Genomic DNA, 18,451 nt, shown 5'->3' on the forward strand with positions numbered 1-18,451 from the left:
TGCGGGAGAAGGGGAGGAGTGGGGCGGCTAGGGTTTGGGGAGAGGGGTGGCCGGCTACCTTGGGGTGCGGCCAAGGTGGTGGTGTTGTGGTGGCCGGCCCCCTGCCCTTGGCCCCTCATTATATAGGTGGAACCCCCAAGTGTTGGACTACAAGTCTTCGAATAAGACCCCAACCCAAAACCTTCCATGTAGTAGGGAAACCTACCCAAGGTGGGAATCCCACTTGGGGTGGGATTCCCCCCTTCCATGTGGGGGGGTGGCCGGCCCCCTTGGTGGAGTCCACCTTGGACTCCCCCCCTTTAGGGTTGGCCGGCCATGGGGAGGTGGAGTCCCTCCGGGACTCCTCCTTCCTTAGTGATTCCTTCCGGACTTTTCTAGAACCTTCTAGAACCTTCCGTAAAATCTTCCGGATCATTTTAAATCTTATAAAATGACTTCCTATATATGAATCTTATTCTCCGGACCATTCCGGAACTCCTCGTGATGTCCGGGATCCCATCCGAGACTTCGAACAATACTTCAAACTCCATTCCATATTCAAGTTCTACCATTTCAACATCAAACCTTAAGTGTGTCACCCTACGGTTCGCGAACTATGTGGACATGGTTGAGTACTCTCTCCGACCAATAACCAATAGCGGGATCTGGAGATCCATAATGGCTCCCACATATTCAACGATGACTTTAGTGATCGAATGAACCATTCACATACGATACCAATTCCCTTTGTCACGCGATATTTTACTTGTCCGAGGTTTGATCATCGGTATCACTCTACCTTGTTCAACATCGTCTCCTGACAAGTACTCTTTACTCGTACCGTGGTATGTGGTCTCTTATGAACTTATTCATATGATTGCAAGACATTAGACGACATTCCACCGAGAGGGCCCAGAGTATATCTATCCGTCATCGGGATGGACAAATCCCACTGTTGATCCATATGCCTCAACTCATACTTTCCGGATACTTAATCCCACCTTTATAACCACCCATTTACGCAGTGGCGTTTGATGTAATCAAAGTACCTTTCCGGTATAAGTGATTTACATGATCTCATGGTCATAAGGACTAGGTAACTATGTATCGAAAGCTTATAGCAAATAACTTAATGACGTGATCTTATGCTACGCTTAATTGGGTGTGTCCATTACATCATTCATATAATGATATAACCTTGTTATTAATAACATCCAATGTTTATGATTATGAAACTAATCATCCATTAATCAACAAGCTAGTTAAGAGGCATACTAGGGACTCTTTGTTGTTTACATATCACACATGTATCAATGTTTCGGTTAATACAATTATAGCATGGTATATAAACATTTATCATAAACATAAAGATATATAATAACCACTTTTATTATTGCCTCTTGGGCATATCTCCAACAGATAAGGGCGCTTACAGTTCAAACTTTCTGTGGCTCCATGCAACTCAGCAAGAGCATAGCGTTCTGCGTCAGCCGCAAGTTCGTTCTTCTTCCTGATAATAGCAGCCAAGGCATAAGTACTGCGCATATCCTTTTCCATCTGAGCAATTCAATCCTTCATGCGTTGGAGTCGATCATTCTCAGAACAAGCACCCGAAGAATCATCGGTAAACGAAGGCACAGGAAAAACCTGCAAAAAGTTATTAAAAGGCGTGATGGATTATATGGGTTCAACACTGGAATTTACTCCCATCGGGAGCATACAAATAAAAGTGTTGTAACAAGAGGATACTGGAAACATTGCCAGTACGGAATTTGTTACAATCACAGAAATCTTATGACAGGAAATTGTTTCAATCAAGTAGGATTACAAAAATCTTATCAAGGGGCTTGGGTTTGGTTTGATAAGCTTGATCCAATGGACGATTTCTTTGCCGAGACCAAATCAAGAAGCTGGCGAGCACACTTAAGCGCTGAGGTCTTAAAGGCACTCAAGTCAACAAATCGCCCATCTTGGTCTTTCGGCAGTTCCTTGGACATTTCTTCAATATTGGCTTTGAAACCATGACCCATCATAAGCTGAAAAGCTAGGAGGGCACCGTAGGTGCGCGAAGTACGTTTGAATACCTCGATAACCTCCTTGATGTTGATGGAAAAAGCATCGACCAGCTGCCCCAAGGTCTTATTCTGGTCAATCTTCGGGAAGATCATCGAATGCATCCTCGCCATGTCTCCTTTACCCTTCTAAAGAAGGTCCTGAACAAGCTTGTGGGACTCGAGGGTTAGCGACAAAGCATTTGCCGGAGAATTGTTTGGGAGTTTGTCCGGAACTTCAGCAGGGATGTCGGCAGCCTCTGCAAGGAACGAAAAGGAGGAGTTCACTAACTAAAAACTCAATCAATAAAGCAAAAAATCAAAAAGAAAGCCAAATGGGAATTACTGAGCAAGGAAAAAGTAGACTGGCGAAGAAGATCATCCTTTTCGGTCATCCGAGCTTCAGCAGCAAGCCTGGATGTTTCTTCGTCCTTCAGCTTCCTCTTCAGCCCCTCGAGTTCATCCTTTAAGGAATCAACCTCCTGGCGTGCCTCGGCAGCTATTTTTATTGCACCCTCCAACTTTGAAGAAGAAGACTCGACCTCCTTTTGCAGCCGGGCTTTGTCAACTTCAAGAGAAGTATATTGAGAGGTGAAGGCTTCCAGTGAAGAGATAACGGCTCACAAATCCTGGGGAAATAAGAAAATATCATTATTATTAAACAGAGAATTAACCGTCAGAAAGTTTTAAAGACCCATTCGAGAGCTACCAGAGATATATATATATATTATTGAAGCAGAAAAGGCTTACAGGTTTATCAGGAGGAGAAGTCGTAGTTGCGGCAGTCGAAGGAATCTCCATCCCTTTGGAGAGGGAAGAAGCTTTCGAAATTTGAGCCACGGGGACTGAAGCAGGAGTTGAAGCCTCGGAGGCTGCTAGATTCGGCTTGCTGGTGCAAGTCTTAGCCTTCTTGGATGGAGGCTCGATGAAACCCTCTTCACTACAAGAGTAAGAAATTGAATAAGTGAAAATCGAATGCGGATGGGCATCATCAGAATCTAATCCTAGAGAAAGGACTTACAAATCGTAAAGATCGTCTTCGTCGGCAAAGCCGCCAGATGATCTCTTTGAGGGTAGCGCGTTGGCCTTCTCCGTAGCTGCATCAACAAAGGCATCACGATCAGCATCGTCATCATGATTCGAGCCCGCTGTGTCATTTATATCATTGGCAGAGGATTGGGGGTCGATGAAAGAAGCTTCAGGATTCATCGGATCATCATGTCCATCTTTTGGATTTGCATTTCCTTCAGTATGGGATTTTACAGGAACTGAAGAACCCCTTTTCTTAGAAGCATCGTTCGACAGGTCTTGCAGATATTCGGGAGCTATAGGCATCTGTCGAAAGAAGCAAGTAAGAATAATGGTAATTGAAAAGATCGAAAGAAACAAGTCAACGAAAGCACGAAGGAAAAGATTTACCTCAGTTGGAAGGTGGTCAGCATCAAATGGCGGTTGGGGAGATATCAGTGGGATTGAGTCTTCTTGACTAAAAAGAGTGAGGCGCCGGACTTCATCAAGCAGCTCCTTCTCAGATAACTCAGTAATGTTTACCCTGGTTTCATCCTTGGGGCCCGAATACAACCACATCGGATGGGCCCTGGACATGATTGGCTGAACTCGGCGCTTTAAGAACACAACGGCTACCATAGTACCTATCATGGTTTGACCATCGAATTCCTTGATCCGAAGGAATTTCTCGAATAATTTATCGACTGTTGGTTTTTCATCGGGTGAAAGGATATTTTTCCAAGACTTCTTGGGCTTGGCTTCTAGAACATCGGAGAATTGGGGGAGCTGAGTGTCGGCTGGTGATGAATCTTTGATATAAAACCACTTTAGCCTCCATCCTTGAACGGATTCTTTCATTGGAAAGTTAAAGTAGTTGACCTCTTTACGGACGACAAACCCAACTCCGCCGATGACGAAAGACCCACCACTGCAGTTGTACCTTTTAACGAAGAAAATTTTCTTCCACAAACCGAAGTGGGGCTCAATGCCCAGGAACGCTTCACAGAGGGTGATAAAGATGGCAAGATGAAGGATTGAATTGGGAGTCAACTGCCACAGTTGGATCTCATACACGCGAAGGAGGTAATGGAGAAATTTGTGAGCAGGAAGCGAGAGACCTCGATACAAGAAGGATAAGAACATCACAGTAAAACCGGCAGGGGGATTGGGCCACGAAGTCACACCTTGAAGGATAATGTTCCCCTCGTCGGAAGAAATTATTCCGAGGCTGCGGGCTCTCTTCTCATCGCGCTTTGTAGTGGTAGAAACCGGGCAATCGCCGGGCATAGGCCCAGCCGTGGAGCTTTCTGGTGCAGGCGGCGCCGGAGCTGGGGGAGGAGCATCTGATGCGCTTCTCCTCGACGAGGTTGGAGGAGTCTTGGTGGCGGCGCCACTGCTCACAACACTAGTGGCGAGAGTAAGATTCTTCTTTTTCACCATTATGAGATCTGAGGAAGATCTGGAAAATGGCGGCGGCGGCGCAGCGTTTGTGAACAAGAAGGATGGATGAGGAAGAAAGGGTGCGAGGATGAAGTGTGGAAAAGGGAGAGTTTACCCTGAGAGATTATAAAGTAAAAAGAAGTCTGAGGATTGAGCGGGCACGTGTCGTTGCTTCCAATTTATTAAAGAGATCTCTTCTCATCATCAAGCGCAGAAATCGAGGAGTCACCTTGGTAATTGCACGGAAGTAGTGGTCATTTCTTAAACAGAACCGCGCAGAAGTAGGATGGGCCTGTCAGTCAAAACTACAACAGTGATTACGTCATCAGTGATGTCATGAAGTACGCTTGAAGTATCCGAAGAAAAGTTAAAACCATCGGGTGGGCCGACTTGAGTCTACGCACGGTTGCAAGCATCCGCACCTAGACCTGGGGGCTAATCCCATCGGGAGCACTGGACGCGCACCCGATAAATTTGGACTCGAAGACTTTCTTGCAAGGAAGGGCATGAGAGGAATATTTGAAGAAAGATTGGAATATTCGAAATGTTTGGCCCAAATCTGCACCCGGTTGCAAGCACCCGTGACCAGACTCGGGGGATACTCCCATCGGGAGTGCCGATTGCGCACCCGACAAACTTTTTTGCACTCCAGGATCATGCCCGGGGACTTGATTCTGTGTAGAGTAGCATTGTTTTGCCATCGGCAGTTAACCAGCAAAGCTGGGCGCGTTACTCGATATCCTTTACGCATTAAACCTTATTTGAAAGATTGAAGCCCTGATATAAATGTATCGGTTGACTTATGAAGACCTGCAGAAAGCTTCGGCAGAAAAAAACATTCGAGTGGCACAACTTGAGTCTACGCACGGTTGCAAGCATCCGTACCTAGACTCGGGGGCTACTCCCATCGGAAGCGCTGGACGCGCACCCGATAGGAGGAGATGATGCTGTTACAAGAAGGACAAGATTTATCAAGAGAGGAGAACATTCGGTGGAGGCATGCTTTAGTATCTACCCGAAATATCATCGGCTAGACACTCGGGGGCTACTGACGTGGGCATTACCCTTCGGGTAACAGTTATTGCCCTATCCTGTACGGCCCAACTGGAGGCCCATGAAGACACTCGATGGCAAGGGGAGCTATTACGTCGGTGCCGAAGAAGATTCCTTGAAGAACAAGACGAAGAGACGGAGAATACAAGAAAAATCTAGAACTAGGACCCTTTGTAACCTAGTCGTACCCGGACAGATCTCTCGAGACCTTGCCCCCTATATAAGGGCTAGGAGAGAGGCTGCCGAGGACACACGCAATCTTAGCCACCATAAGTCTAGAGCTAGGTCACCGTAGAACTTAGCCTCTCGACGAGATCACAACCGAAACCTTCGGCACCTCATTATAACCCGATATTTTCATAATCAAGATCAGACAGACAGGACGTAAGGGTTTTACCTCATCGAGGGCCCCGAACCTGGGTAATTCGCTTTCCCCGCTTGTTTGATAACCGATGTCTCGTGTCAGCCTACAGGATTCCATCTACCCTAAGCCCCAAACGGAGGGCATTGCCGAGGAGTACCCTCGACACCATAGGACCATCCATTCAGAGGATACCGAGGCCACAACCTTGACGTATCACCACCATCCAGGGCCGCCACCCCTGATGTCCAAATCCACCGACCACAGAGCCATCACACCCAGTCGCTTTGAACCAGTCGCACTGCGTGGGTCAAGAGCTTCAAGGCAACACCTCCAACAAAGTAGTGATGCTTCTATCACCGCTGCACTTTGCCCATGGAGCTTAGGTTGTCACCCGTAGATCTTGAAACCACTCGTGTTCCGGTTGGGATTGAACCTTCACAACAACAAAATCAAGCAGAACAACACCCCAAGGCGCCATTGTGTCGATGGCACCAACAAGAGTCGATGCAAGCCTTTCGCGTGACGATCGACGCTCGTGCGAAGCTAGAGGAGCAACAAACTAGGTAGTGAGGCTATACAACCAACAACCGAGCTCCACCAACCCATGAACCATGACATCCATGTTGTGCCTAGTCGCTGCAGTCAGACTTCCCACCGTTGTAGCACCGATGTCCCTAGCTTGCGCATCACACAGGGCGTCGAACAACTCCCGGTAAAGCTCCGGCAGCTTCCTCGCCCTAGCTCACCATGTCCTTCCTGGCTGAAGAAGGTCCTGGATCAGGCCCGCCCCTTTGCCGCTAGTTACTGCGCGCCTCTACGCCAACGTTGCCCGCAACCATGTCCATAGGGCCCATACCCGCCCCACACTCCTGCCACCGCATGCCCCTACCCGCCGTGATCCTTCCACGGTCGTCCGGTCCTAGGTCATCTTCGCCTACGTCGAGGACGAACCCACCCAAATCGAGCGTGCCCACACCCTCCGGCTGTCATCCGGTGTCATAGCTCCATATAGAGTCAGGAGAGGATAAAAACCGCCCCGTCGCCACTCCCATGGGACGAGCATAGCTTTGCCTGCGGCCCCTCAAGCGGTGGACATGCGGCGCAGGGTGGGGCGGGGAAGGTCCGAGGTCCCTACCAGGGCGCGGGGACTAGTATGATCGAGATATATAACCATAGGAGTGCACACACCTCACAAAGGCACGCACGAGTTGACATAATATAGACAATATATATCCCAATTACTATTTTTCTCCCTCCGTATGAAAATAAAAATAGGTGTCTCAACTTTATCTACATATATATGTATCTATCTAGATACATTTTAGTTAGAAATAGATAAATTTGAGACACCTATTTTTAGATGGAGGTAGTATCTGAAATTATTATCTGGACATTTGTAATATGTTATCTAAACAAAAATGTAAACGCAAAATAAATGAAAACAAAATTTAATAGCCACCACTAAAAGTGTTAGAATTCAAAACCTGTTACCCATCTCAGTCGATCGATCAAATCTAGCTGAGTACTAGGCTTGACTACTTGAAAACAGCCACACGCAGTAACACTTTTAATTTGCTTTTGCATTTCTTTCGAGCAATGGGATTGTCGTTCTTGCCTCGGTTTGGTCAAGGGACTACCTGTTAATTATCCTAAGCCTGGAACATTAGCAGGTGGTTAGAGAATAAATAAAGCTAGAATCCTTCCAAAAGAAAGGAGGAAGCGAAGGACAAAATAATTGTACTACTGTCTCGTGGAGAAGTGTTCAAGGTGCAATTTTTTTATGGGAAAACCCGACATCTTCACAGTAGAATTGTTTTCTACGTGTACTAGTCTTGCCTCTATGCATGCGAGAACGTCGGTAACGGACGTGGGCAAACCTTCTCCTTGTTTCTTTGCACAAACTAACCCTTCTCAATGTTGCTTTCTCTTCCAAAAGAATCTTGCCAACTTCTGAAACAAAATTAAATTTGAAGCAAAGCAAGTTTTTGTCAACGTTATCAAGGGGATAAGTCGGTATCTTTGTAAATAATAATCAGAGCGGCCGTAGTACTCGTTTTAAGTTCTCAAGATTGTTTTCACTAGAAGCAAGGAAATGGATTTTCACAAAATTGTATGGTACATAAACCAATTTCTTCATAATTTATATTCAGAGCGGCTGTGGCACTTTTTTTTAAAGGAAGCATTCAAGTGATACGCACAACCTTCATTTGTTGCAAAGTATCAGTTATAGAGTTTTTACAAATCACGAATTACTCAAGATTGCGACATGAATCAACCAACGAAACAATGCATACGAAAAACCTATATGAATCAACCAATTAAGTTATCTTTAGTGGGCAAAAAGTTTATATAATTAAGAAACAACCTAAAAATATTTATCTTTAATGACACTTTTATCTTCCATAAATATCATCGTAGATATTTATTATGTCCTTTCCTAAAATATGCGTACATGGATCAAACAGAGAACACCCTCTCATGTAGTCAACTTCCATGAAAACATAAGTTGTTCGTCTCTCAAATCAAACCGAACCGCATTAATCTCTCAACAAAAGATGGATATTGAGCTGAAAGCAGTTCGTACCGAACCAAGAATCTTCCAAAAATGTCTGCTCTCTCCATCGCCGATGAAAAACGACCCCCCGGTTAAAAATTCTTGTTTCACACCCATTAATCCTTTAATTTCCAGAAAGCCAAGTCTGTCAGTTTATCATGTACTTACAAAAGGGTTTTCGTTCTTAAATGTTTATTCCCATCGCTAACCTGATTGAACAATTTCAATATTGTTGGCCACACTTGATTTGATCCAAAGCTATTTCGACTTGAAAATAAATAAATGACATAATTAAGATATGCATGGACATATTTGTGTTCCAGATTGCTTCATTTTTTTGTTGAGTATACATTAAGATGAAACAAATAAGTTTACATCAAACTACATATGTTCATTTCATTCTCCATTTAGGTATAACATGATTTTATTCTACAAAAATATGATTTTTCCTGTATTTTGAGAATGTCCTCAATATACCAGGGACAATATCTTTACATTCTCCCTTGACCCGCAGTGGATCCATCATTATCAATTTCAGCAAATAGAACCTGCTTTTCTATCAATTATAGAGTATATATTCCATGCAAGTGGCAGATGAACGAAACCACATACATCACCATGGGTACACGGCAGATTCTGCATCCATCTATTCCGAGGTAAGTAATACTCAAGTAAATATAAAGAGGTAAACATACTAGCATCTCCAAAAAATCTTACACTGCATTCACACTTCCATGGAATTTTTTTGTTGTTGACAAACAATGAAGAAAAATTAGGCTCGGAAACTACAAATGGATCTGTAGAAACCAGTACGCACAAACAATTAAATACAGATGCCTCCTTTTTTGAAACTAACGGTACAGGTTCTTGGGGAGCTATTTTGAGAAATGACAAGGGAGAGGTGTTGCTTACCGCATGGGGACCAATTTATCACTGCCAAAACGTAGTGACAGCAGAAGCTTTGGGTATGCTCAATGGTATTAAAGCCATCCTGCCGGTGTATGCTGGGCCTCTACAAATTGAAAGTGACAATGCGTTTCTTGTAAAGGAACTGAACTTGAACACGACTAGTAAGTGTAGCATTGCAGGCATAGTACAAGACATCAAAATTTCCTCTACCTTGTTTCATGAGTTTCTCTATTCGAAGGTTAATAGACTGGCAAACAAAGCTGCAGATGATCTAGCTAAACTAGGGCATACTGTGTTGAGTGAGTGTGTACTGCTGGGGCGTGCTCCACCCTGTGTGGTAGAGTCGCTTAAGCGAGATTGTATTCAAAAGGATTTTGATTCTATATAAATGAAATGCCCAGGTTCAAAAAAAAAAAAAACTCTGAGCTGATGGACAAACAAGGATTATGCACTTATGCTTCAACAGGTTCAACATGATCAAGGGCTTTGTGGAGACCTTTTTCTATAATAATAATAATTATTAAAAAGGCACATTTTAAAGTGAAAAGTTATGCTCACTATGGGTCTGTAAATTTTAAACGAAACTGTTACAGTATTTCATTTGTGGGCTCCAAAATGATCAATTTACAAACAATAATGTAATAGCGAGTATTATGCTACCCCATGTCTGATGGATGCATCTACATTCTACGCCATCAGTACATATAAATTATACTGTAGTAGCTTCTGTTGCAGACACAACAAAATGTTCGAGCTTGCATCAAGATGACCATACTAATACTAGTACCAGCTAAAATAACACAAATGACCAGTCAAATAATCAACACATTTCAATCGACCAAATAACAAATGTCTCACATGACGCTGCATGCGTTGGCGTTCTCCTCGCTGAACATGTAATACGACCTCGGTGCCGCTGATACTGGCGCCGTCGAGTGGAAGTACTCGGCGCCGCCCGTATAGGCCGCGCCGACCATCGGGTGGTAGTACGCGCTGCTCCGGAGCGGGTGCGCGGTGCTGTAGCTCATGGCGTACGGCGGCGGCATTTGCCCTCCGCCGGCGTAGTACCCCGGGTAGCTCATCGTCGTGGCGGGCGGGTAGGCCCCGGCATCGACGGCAGCCGCGGCGTGCTGACCGGCGTTTCCCGCGGCTGCGTCGTGTGGAATCATCTCCGCCGTTCCACCGGCGCCGTCTGCGTTGGCATTGGCACTGCCGTTGCCACCACCCTTGCCCTTCTTCTTTTTCTTTCCACCGCCACCGGCGGGATTGGCATTGGTGGTGGGTGCCATGGGCTGTATGCCGTGCGGCGTCATGGCGAATGGGTCAACCACGTGCGGGCCTCCGCCGCCACCACCTTCAGGCTTTTGAGGTTGCTCGTCGCCGGATGCTTCATCACAGGTGCCGCCGTTGTCCTGATTCTCCGGGGGAATGGATCCGCCGCCACCGCTGCCTTCCACTGTGGCGTTACCCTGCGCCGGCACCGGCGCTGCGGGCTTGTTCTTGTTTTTCCTTTTCTTCTTCTTCTTGACGCTGCTGCCACCCGCGCCGCCGGGAGAGTTGTCCGCGGAGGGGGTAGGAGCCGGCTCCGGCCATGGCTCGGCGTGCTTTCCGGTCTTGACAAGCTTCTTGACTAGCGCGTCGACGGAGACATTGCCGACGACAACAACCTTGTGCTGCTTAATGTCTACGTCCGTCTTGTACACCCCTGCCAATTGATGCAGAGAGCATAACGAAATTAGCACAAATACACATTTCTAAATTTCTTACAGCTCATAAGCATTTTCATCTGCAGAATAAACTTAGAAGAATTTGTAACAGAATGCAGAACTTTGGGGTGAGAGTTTTGCAAGGGTTTAGGGAAACAGGGGATCTCTTGCTTTTCCCCTTCATATATATGCAGGGGTAGACCCACATAAAAATCATTTGTAGTTAGTTAAACAGCTACTTGCTCTTTTGGTTACAAAACTGAAGTTGAAATCAAAGTCCTTTTGCAAAAACAAGGGAATACAGAAAAAAATGGTAAGCTTCTGACACCTTTTCAGTTCATTCAATTTTTGTAGTTCCTGATTAGAAAAGGAGAGATAATAAAATTGAAACACCCTTCCACTTTCTTTCAAGGTGATTTTTGTAAGGATTTAGTGATAAGATTTGAAAGTATTCTTTTGCTTTGCTTTTATTTTGTTCTCAATCTATATTACCCACCTTCTATGCTCTGGAGCACCTTCTTGACCTTCTTCTTGCAGCCCTCACAGTGGATGCTGACCTTCAGGGCCACAGTCTGAGAAGAAATAGCAAACCCAGACCATGGAAAGCTCATAAGAATCTTTTAATAAGAAACCCAAATCAAACAAAAGGAGAAATAAAGATGAGATATCTTGCATATATCTGCTAATCAAGAAGATGTATGAACTGCGAATTACCTGATACATCAGTGGTGGTGCGCCTTCTTCAGCAGCTGACATGTCTGTCGAGTGAGGAGAATGGAGAAAGATAGGAGGAAAGTGAGAGTACTCAGTGTTGGTGCAAGTGAGGAGGGGGACTGAAGAAGGGTGGTATAAAGAAGCAAGGGGGCAGCACAAAACAAAGTGGCAGAGTTTGGTCCTGGGGAAGGAAGTGACTAAATAGCATCGGGGAGAAAGAAAGGGGACAATTTCATTGGTTATCTTTTCTTTCTTCCCCTTTTCTCTTCTTTTGTTTTTGGGTGTGGTATGGAATTGGTGAGGTAATTGTTCCTCCGCATATGGTGGCTAGGTAGCTAGATGCCCATGTATATGCGTAGACCAAGGAAATTATTTTTGTTCTGATTCTCCTGGTTGGATATGATGTTAAACTAACTTGGGTTTTTCAAATATTTTTAAAACAAGTAGAGATGGAAATGAGTTGTTAGAATAGAACCACCATGTTCACAGGTAAATCTTCATTTTGATACCACTCTGTGTTTCGGGCGCAAAAAACCATCAGATTTTGATGAGGTTTTCTCAAATAGCACTAATCCTGAATTGATAGCAAATTGACACCGTTTTTAACCTGTGGGGTCCAGTTGGCAGGCCCAATTTGCTGAGCTGGACTAGAGCCCACCTGTCAGTCCAGTTAAAAAAGTCAAACAACACAATAAATAATAAAAACAACAATAAAAATAGTTAAAAAAAGAAAAGAAACCCTAAACTGTCCCATCTGAGGCTTCCCCGCAACAACTCCGGCGCGACTCGGTTCCTCGCTGCCGGCCAGGCCGCCGCCGTACTCTCCACCAGCGTGGGTCGTCGCTGTTGGCCACCCACCTCGATGCCGTCGCCGCCCACGGGAGGCACGGGGCAGGTGCCGACGAGGTAGGGCGTGGGAGGCGAGCGCACAGGTTCGGCGCGGGAGGGCCAGAGCCAATCGGCAGGCGCTGGGCAAGCTATGCCAGGCTCGGTGTGGGCAGGTGGCGGCGAGCTCTGCCAGGACCCAGATGGGCGCGAACGGCGCACACACGGGTCCGGTGCAGGAGGGCGGGCGCGAGCAGGCGGGCGCGGGGCAAGCCCCGTGATATGGGGTGGCCCGATCTTCTCAGTAAGAGAGGTGGATGGTGATGAACACGCGATGAACACATCGGAGATACACGATGATGAAGTGGATGGTAACTTGTATGACGCTGACAAGTCTCTCGATTGATTCCTGTCGTCAATGCAACAGCTCTCAACCCAGCAAGATCTTCGCAACTCCACACACTTGCGCATGTATGACGTTGACAAGTCTCTCGATTGATTTCTGTCGTTTTTCTTTCTACAGCCTCTGATGCAACACTTCATCAGTCTCGGCACTCAATTTAATGGGTACCGTGACACTGTCAATGGTTTGAAAGGTACACCGTCGTGTGAATAAGATATCTTATTTTTTATCAAGTAAACTATATTGCCATCTTTATCTTGACTGCTTTTTTGTTTCCGTCCGCCAGAGGCACTCGCCAAGGCTAACAAGCGTGCCGATGATCTCGCCCTCAAGCTAGAGCAGAGTGAAGAAGCTCGCAAGAAGGCCGAGCAGGACGCTGCCTCTGTTGGAGGTCTTCGAGAGAGACTCCATCAAGCTGAAACTGCTTTGAGTGAGAAAACAACTCAACAGATTGCCCGTGAAGAAGATGTCATTGCCCGCCTGGAATCGCAGAATCGGCGTTTTGTCAGTAAGTTCATTGATCACTTTGATCAAGTTTCTTCCAATATTGGCTTCTCCTTATACTTGTTGACAACCCGAACTTTGTTTCAGCAGGGAAAATGGGTCAGGATTTTGAACTTCAGGAGCCCGAAGAAGATCGTCTTCTCGACGCTCTTTCCCTCCTTGAAATTCATGGGGATTTAGCACGCCGCAGTATTGCTGATGCTCGGGCCGCATTTACACGCCTTTCCCCCTACTTCTTCCCGAAGAAAAGCTAGCCAGACACCTTCTCTGATCTTGCCAAGCGCTTCATTCCCGAAGAGGATCTTGGATTGGCTTTCCGGCATGAAAACTTAAAGATTGGCGTTGAAGGCACCATAGCTTTGGTTGCCGAAAGCCAGCAGAGCGTCGACTGGGCGAAAGCTGGTGAAATGAAGATGATGAACAAGGAGAAGTGGCAGTCCTTAATTAAGGATGCCAAGCCGCACTTGAAGAAGATTCTCTCCTTCCTCGGATACAAGCCAGCTGCTTCCTCCAGTTCTGCCAAGCCGGAGGTCAAGTAGACCATCCTATCCCTATTTTTTCCTTTTCTTCTTCTTTTGATGTTGTCGCCTTAGTAAAGACTTGCGACAGCCTGCCAGTTCACTAGGAGCCAACTTTTGTAATGAACATGTAAATATCCGAATGATTAATGGGATGCTATTTTGCAAAATGATTGATGTCGGGATTTTCTTTCCAGTTGATTTTTGACAACTATACTGCGGCACCTGGTTCTTCGGATGCTTTGCCCGCTACCTCCTACTCGAGGAAAACTTCTGTTGATGATTTCGTTGAAGATTCTTCGAATGCTGATCCTTTACGGGGTTTGGATGAACTTCGACAACAACTTCAGTCGATGAAGAAGAAGACACTTGTGGTAATGGAACAATCTCTAAAATCATCTGAGCGAGAGAAAATTGCTCTTCGATAAGCTCAGGAAGCTTTAACTTTGAAAGAGGTTGCGGTCGCTGAAGCTGCACAGGCTTCTTCTCGAGAGGATTATATGCTTGACTTGATGACCGACGCTAGTCTGGATATGGCGGGTATGCTTCGCAAATTTGATGTTATTCCCCTTTATTTGCTTGTTTTCATCTCATTGTGATACTTCTGTCGAATAGGCTCTTTTTTTGATGCTGCTGCCGAGGATCAGCGGGTTGACGCGAGATCAAACTTGCTTGTCAAATTTTCTCTTGACCATGGCTCCAGCTTCTGGGTTACACCGGATCGTACCCGAGGGATTGTCCGATTTCAAGACTGCGCAGGCCAAGTTTGTGAATATCTTGATTTCTGCACAAGGACGCTTGCCCTGGTTTATAATACTATGTTTCCTCGGAACTCGCAGCTAAAAACCCTTCCTGATTTTATGGACAAATGCAAGAGTGCTTCTCGAATCCATGATTTTGTAAGGGCCCAATTGACTGCTGGTGCTAGATTTTCTATGATCATGCTACAGATCTGCTACCCGAAGTTGGATATGACCAACATCGTTGAAATTTGCCACGACAAACTGAGGAGGTGGAGGAGGAACGTCAACAAAATCGACGATGTGGTGACACCCGTGGCCGAGAAAATAATGGATGATTTATTTCGGATGGATGTTGAATTCTTCGTGAAAGGTAATTATGCTGACTTCATGGGTGCCACTGCTGTCGATGAAAGGGTAAACATAGATGACCTGATAGGGGTTGACTGAAGATTTGCTTCTTCTGTCGAAGTTTTTCTGTAAAAGGAACCATGTATACTGGAAGTAATATGTATATTGTAAAACAACTTGTATATTTTTCTTTCATCTAGCCCCCGAGCGTTTCAGTGGCTATTATGTTTATGTTTATCGCTTTGCGAGGTGTTTAAACCAAGGCAAGTATCTTGTAAGTTGTATACTGTAGAGATTTTGTGTATATATTGAATTTGCGGGTTGCAAGCCCCCGAGCCTGTCGAAGAAAAAGATGTATATCACCAATATCTTTACTATATTGCAGCACCGCGAGCCCGCCTCATTAAAAACCTTCCAGCCCCACTCGGTGCCGTGAAAGGAAAAGAGTGCGTCTGAAAACTCGCGGGCTTTTTAGTACATTGTATGTTTACATATATGACTATATTGTTACTTAAGCGTAAAAACGCCTAAGCTGCGCCACGTTCTAGGGATTTGGCTCTGCAATCCCTGTCTTCTTGTCCTTTATTCTATATGCTCCTCCTTCGATTACTTCGGTGACGATGTACGGGTCTATCCATGGCGACTTGAATTTTTCATGGCTATCTTGCTTAAGCCTAAGGACTAGGTCGCCTACTTGGAAGGACCTTGGTCGCAGACGTCGACTGTGGTAGTTTTTCATATCTTGCTAGTACTTGGTGACCCTTGACAACACCTCGTCTCGAGCTTCGTCTAGTGCATCGACATCGTCCTCTAGTGCCTTTCTCGAGGTTTCTTCATCAAATTCCGCCACTCTCGGGGAATTGTGTTCTATCTCTATCGGGAGGACTGCCTCAGCTCCATGGACCAGAAAGAACGGAGTTTCTTGTGTTGATGTATTGGGTGTCGTCTGTATACTCCATAACACGCTAGGCAGTTCTTCTGGCCAGGTGTGTCGAGCTTTTTCCAATGGTGTTAGCAGACGTTTCTTGATGCTGTTGCAGATGATGCCGTTCGCTTTCTCGACTTGGCCATTGGTCTGCGGGTGCGCAACTGATGCAAAGTGTAGTTTGATGCCTACCTCTGCGCAATATGCCTTGAATTCCTTGCAGGTGAAGTTGCCGCCATTGTCTGTGACGATACTATGGGGAACTCCAAATCGAAAAACGATACTTTTGATGAAGCTGACTGCCGATGCTGCATCTGGCGAGTTTATCGGCTTTGCCTCAATCCACTTAGTAAACTTGTCGACAGCTACGAGCATATACTCGTATACTCCTGGCCATGCCTTATGCAATTTTCCCACCATATCAAGACCCCATTGATCGAAAGGCCATGACAATGGTATTGGCATCAATTCTGCTGCCGGAGAATGAGGTTTTGCCGCAAATCTCTGGCACGCATCACAGGTGCGCACTATATCCTTTGCATCTTCGATTGTTGTTAGCCAGTAGAATCCTGCTCTGAAAACCTTGGCTGCTATAGCTCGACTGCTTGCGTGGTGTCCACACACTCCCTGGTGCACATCCTTTAGGATTAATCTTCCTTCTTCGGGTGTAACACATTGCTGCAGTACTCCCGATATACTCTGCTTATACAGCTCTCCCTTGACCACAGTAAAGGCTTTTGATCGTCGAATAACTCGCCTTGCTTCTACTGGATCTTCGGGTATTTCTTTCCTTAAGGTATATGCGATGTAAACCTGCATCCAAGGAACTTGCACCACCATCACCTCATGTGATTCCTCTTAATGCGCTTGCTTCTGATATTGCTGGATCCCCCGAGTCTTTTTCAAGCTTCTCCTTCTTTTTTGGCTGTTTCTTCGCCTTGGTTGATCTTTCAGTTATTTCCTCCCAAAATACACCGGGTCGTATTGGCAAACACTGTGACCCGATGTTTGCCAAAACACCGGCTTCGTCGTTGCACCGCAGGCTTTTGCTATCTTCATCCCATGGATGAGTGCTTCATACTCCGCCTCGTTGTTAGTCGCATTGGGAAACGTCATCCGCAACACATATTTCAACTTATCTCCTTGAGGTGAAACTAATATCACGCATGCTCCGGCTCCTTCTAGCCTTTTGGACCCGTCGAAGTTCATAGTCCAGGTTCTCGACAAATCTGGGGGTCCTGTATTTTGTAGCTCCATCCACTCTGCGACGAAGTCTGGTAAGATCTGCGACTTTATTGCTTTTCTTTTCTCATACGTGATGTCCCGAGGGGAAAGCTCTATTCCCCAGAGGGAGACACGACCCGTAGCTTCCGGGTTGTTTAATATATTGGACAAAGGTGCCTTGTTGACCACTATTATCGGATGTGCCGAGAAATAGTGTCGTAGTTTTCTTGCGGTTGTGAACACTCCATATTCTAACTTTTGGTACTGCGGGTACCGCTGTTTTGAAGGCGATAAAACTTCGCCGATGAAGTATACCGGCCGCTGGACTCCATGGAGTTTTCCTTGTTCTTCTCTTTTGACCATCAGTACTGTACTGACCACCTGAGGAGTGGCTGCGATATATAACAGGAGAGGTTCCTTTTCCTTGGGCGCCACTAATATTGGTGGTGTCGAGATTGTGCGCTTGAGGTCCTCAAAAGCTCTGTCTGCTTCTTCATTCCACTCGAACTTTTCTCCTTGTTTGATCAAGGCGTAGAATGGCAACGCCTTTTCTCCCAGCCTGGCGACGAATCTGCTTAAAGCTGCGACTCGTCCAGTTAGCTGTTGTATTTCCTTTAACTTTGTTGGCTTCCGCATCGTCACGATGGCTTGAATTTTCTCCGGGTTAGCCTCGATTCCTCTTGCTGACACCAGAAACTCGAGAAGTTCTTCCGCAGGGACGCCAAAAGAGCATTTCGTTAGGTTCAGCTTGAGGCAGAATTTATCGAGATTGTCGAAAGTTTCCTTGAGGTCCTCGATCAAGGTTGACCCCTTCTTTGTTGTTATGACGACATCGTCAATGTATGCTTGAACGTTCTTGCCGATCTGTGTGGCAAGACACTTCTGCATCATCCGCTGTATGTTGCTTATGCGTTTTCTTTAACCCGAAAGGCATTGTTCTATAGCAGAACACGCCATATGGTGTTATAAAAGCTGTTTTGACCTCATCTTCTTCTTTTAATCAGATCTGGTTGTAACCAGAATATGCGTCCAGCAAGGAAACACGTTCACAGTCTGCCGTGGAGTCGATAATTTGATCGATCCTTGGGAGGGGGAAGTGATCCTTTGGACAATGTTTGTTGAGACACGTGAAGTCGACGCACATGCGAAGGACCTCTATGTTTTTTTTCGGGACCAGCACAGG

At 45.8% G+C, this 18,451-nt stretch overlaps 1 protein-coding gene across 1 annotated transcript; it reads right to left on the reverse strand.

The window, feature by feature from the left end:
- Positions 1–9,969: 9,969 nt before the first annotated feature.
- On the reverse strand, positions 9,970–11,929 carry LOC124647425 (heavy metal-associated isoprenylated plant protein 35-like). Its single transcript, XM_047187375.1, has 3 exons — positions 11,779–11,929; positions 11,561–11,636; positions 9,970–11,063 (listed from the first exon to the last, which is right to left on the reverse strand). The coding sequence occupies exons 1-3, from the start codon at positions 11,818–11,820 to the stop codon at positions 10,213–10,215; spliced, it is 969 nt and encodes a 322-aa protein (XP_047043331.1). The 5' UTR covers positions 11,821–11,929; the 3' UTR covers positions 9,970–10,212.
- Positions 11,930–18,451: the final 6,522 nt, after the last annotated feature.

Source organism: Lolium rigidum, chromosome 4 (assembly GCF_022539505.1).
Source record: "Lolium rigidum isolate FL_2022 chromosome 4, APGP_CSIRO_Lrig_0.1, whole genome shotgun sequence".
Taxonomy (NCBI): Eukaryota; Viridiplantae; Streptophyta; class Magnoliopsida; order Poales; family Poaceae; genus Lolium; species Lolium rigidum.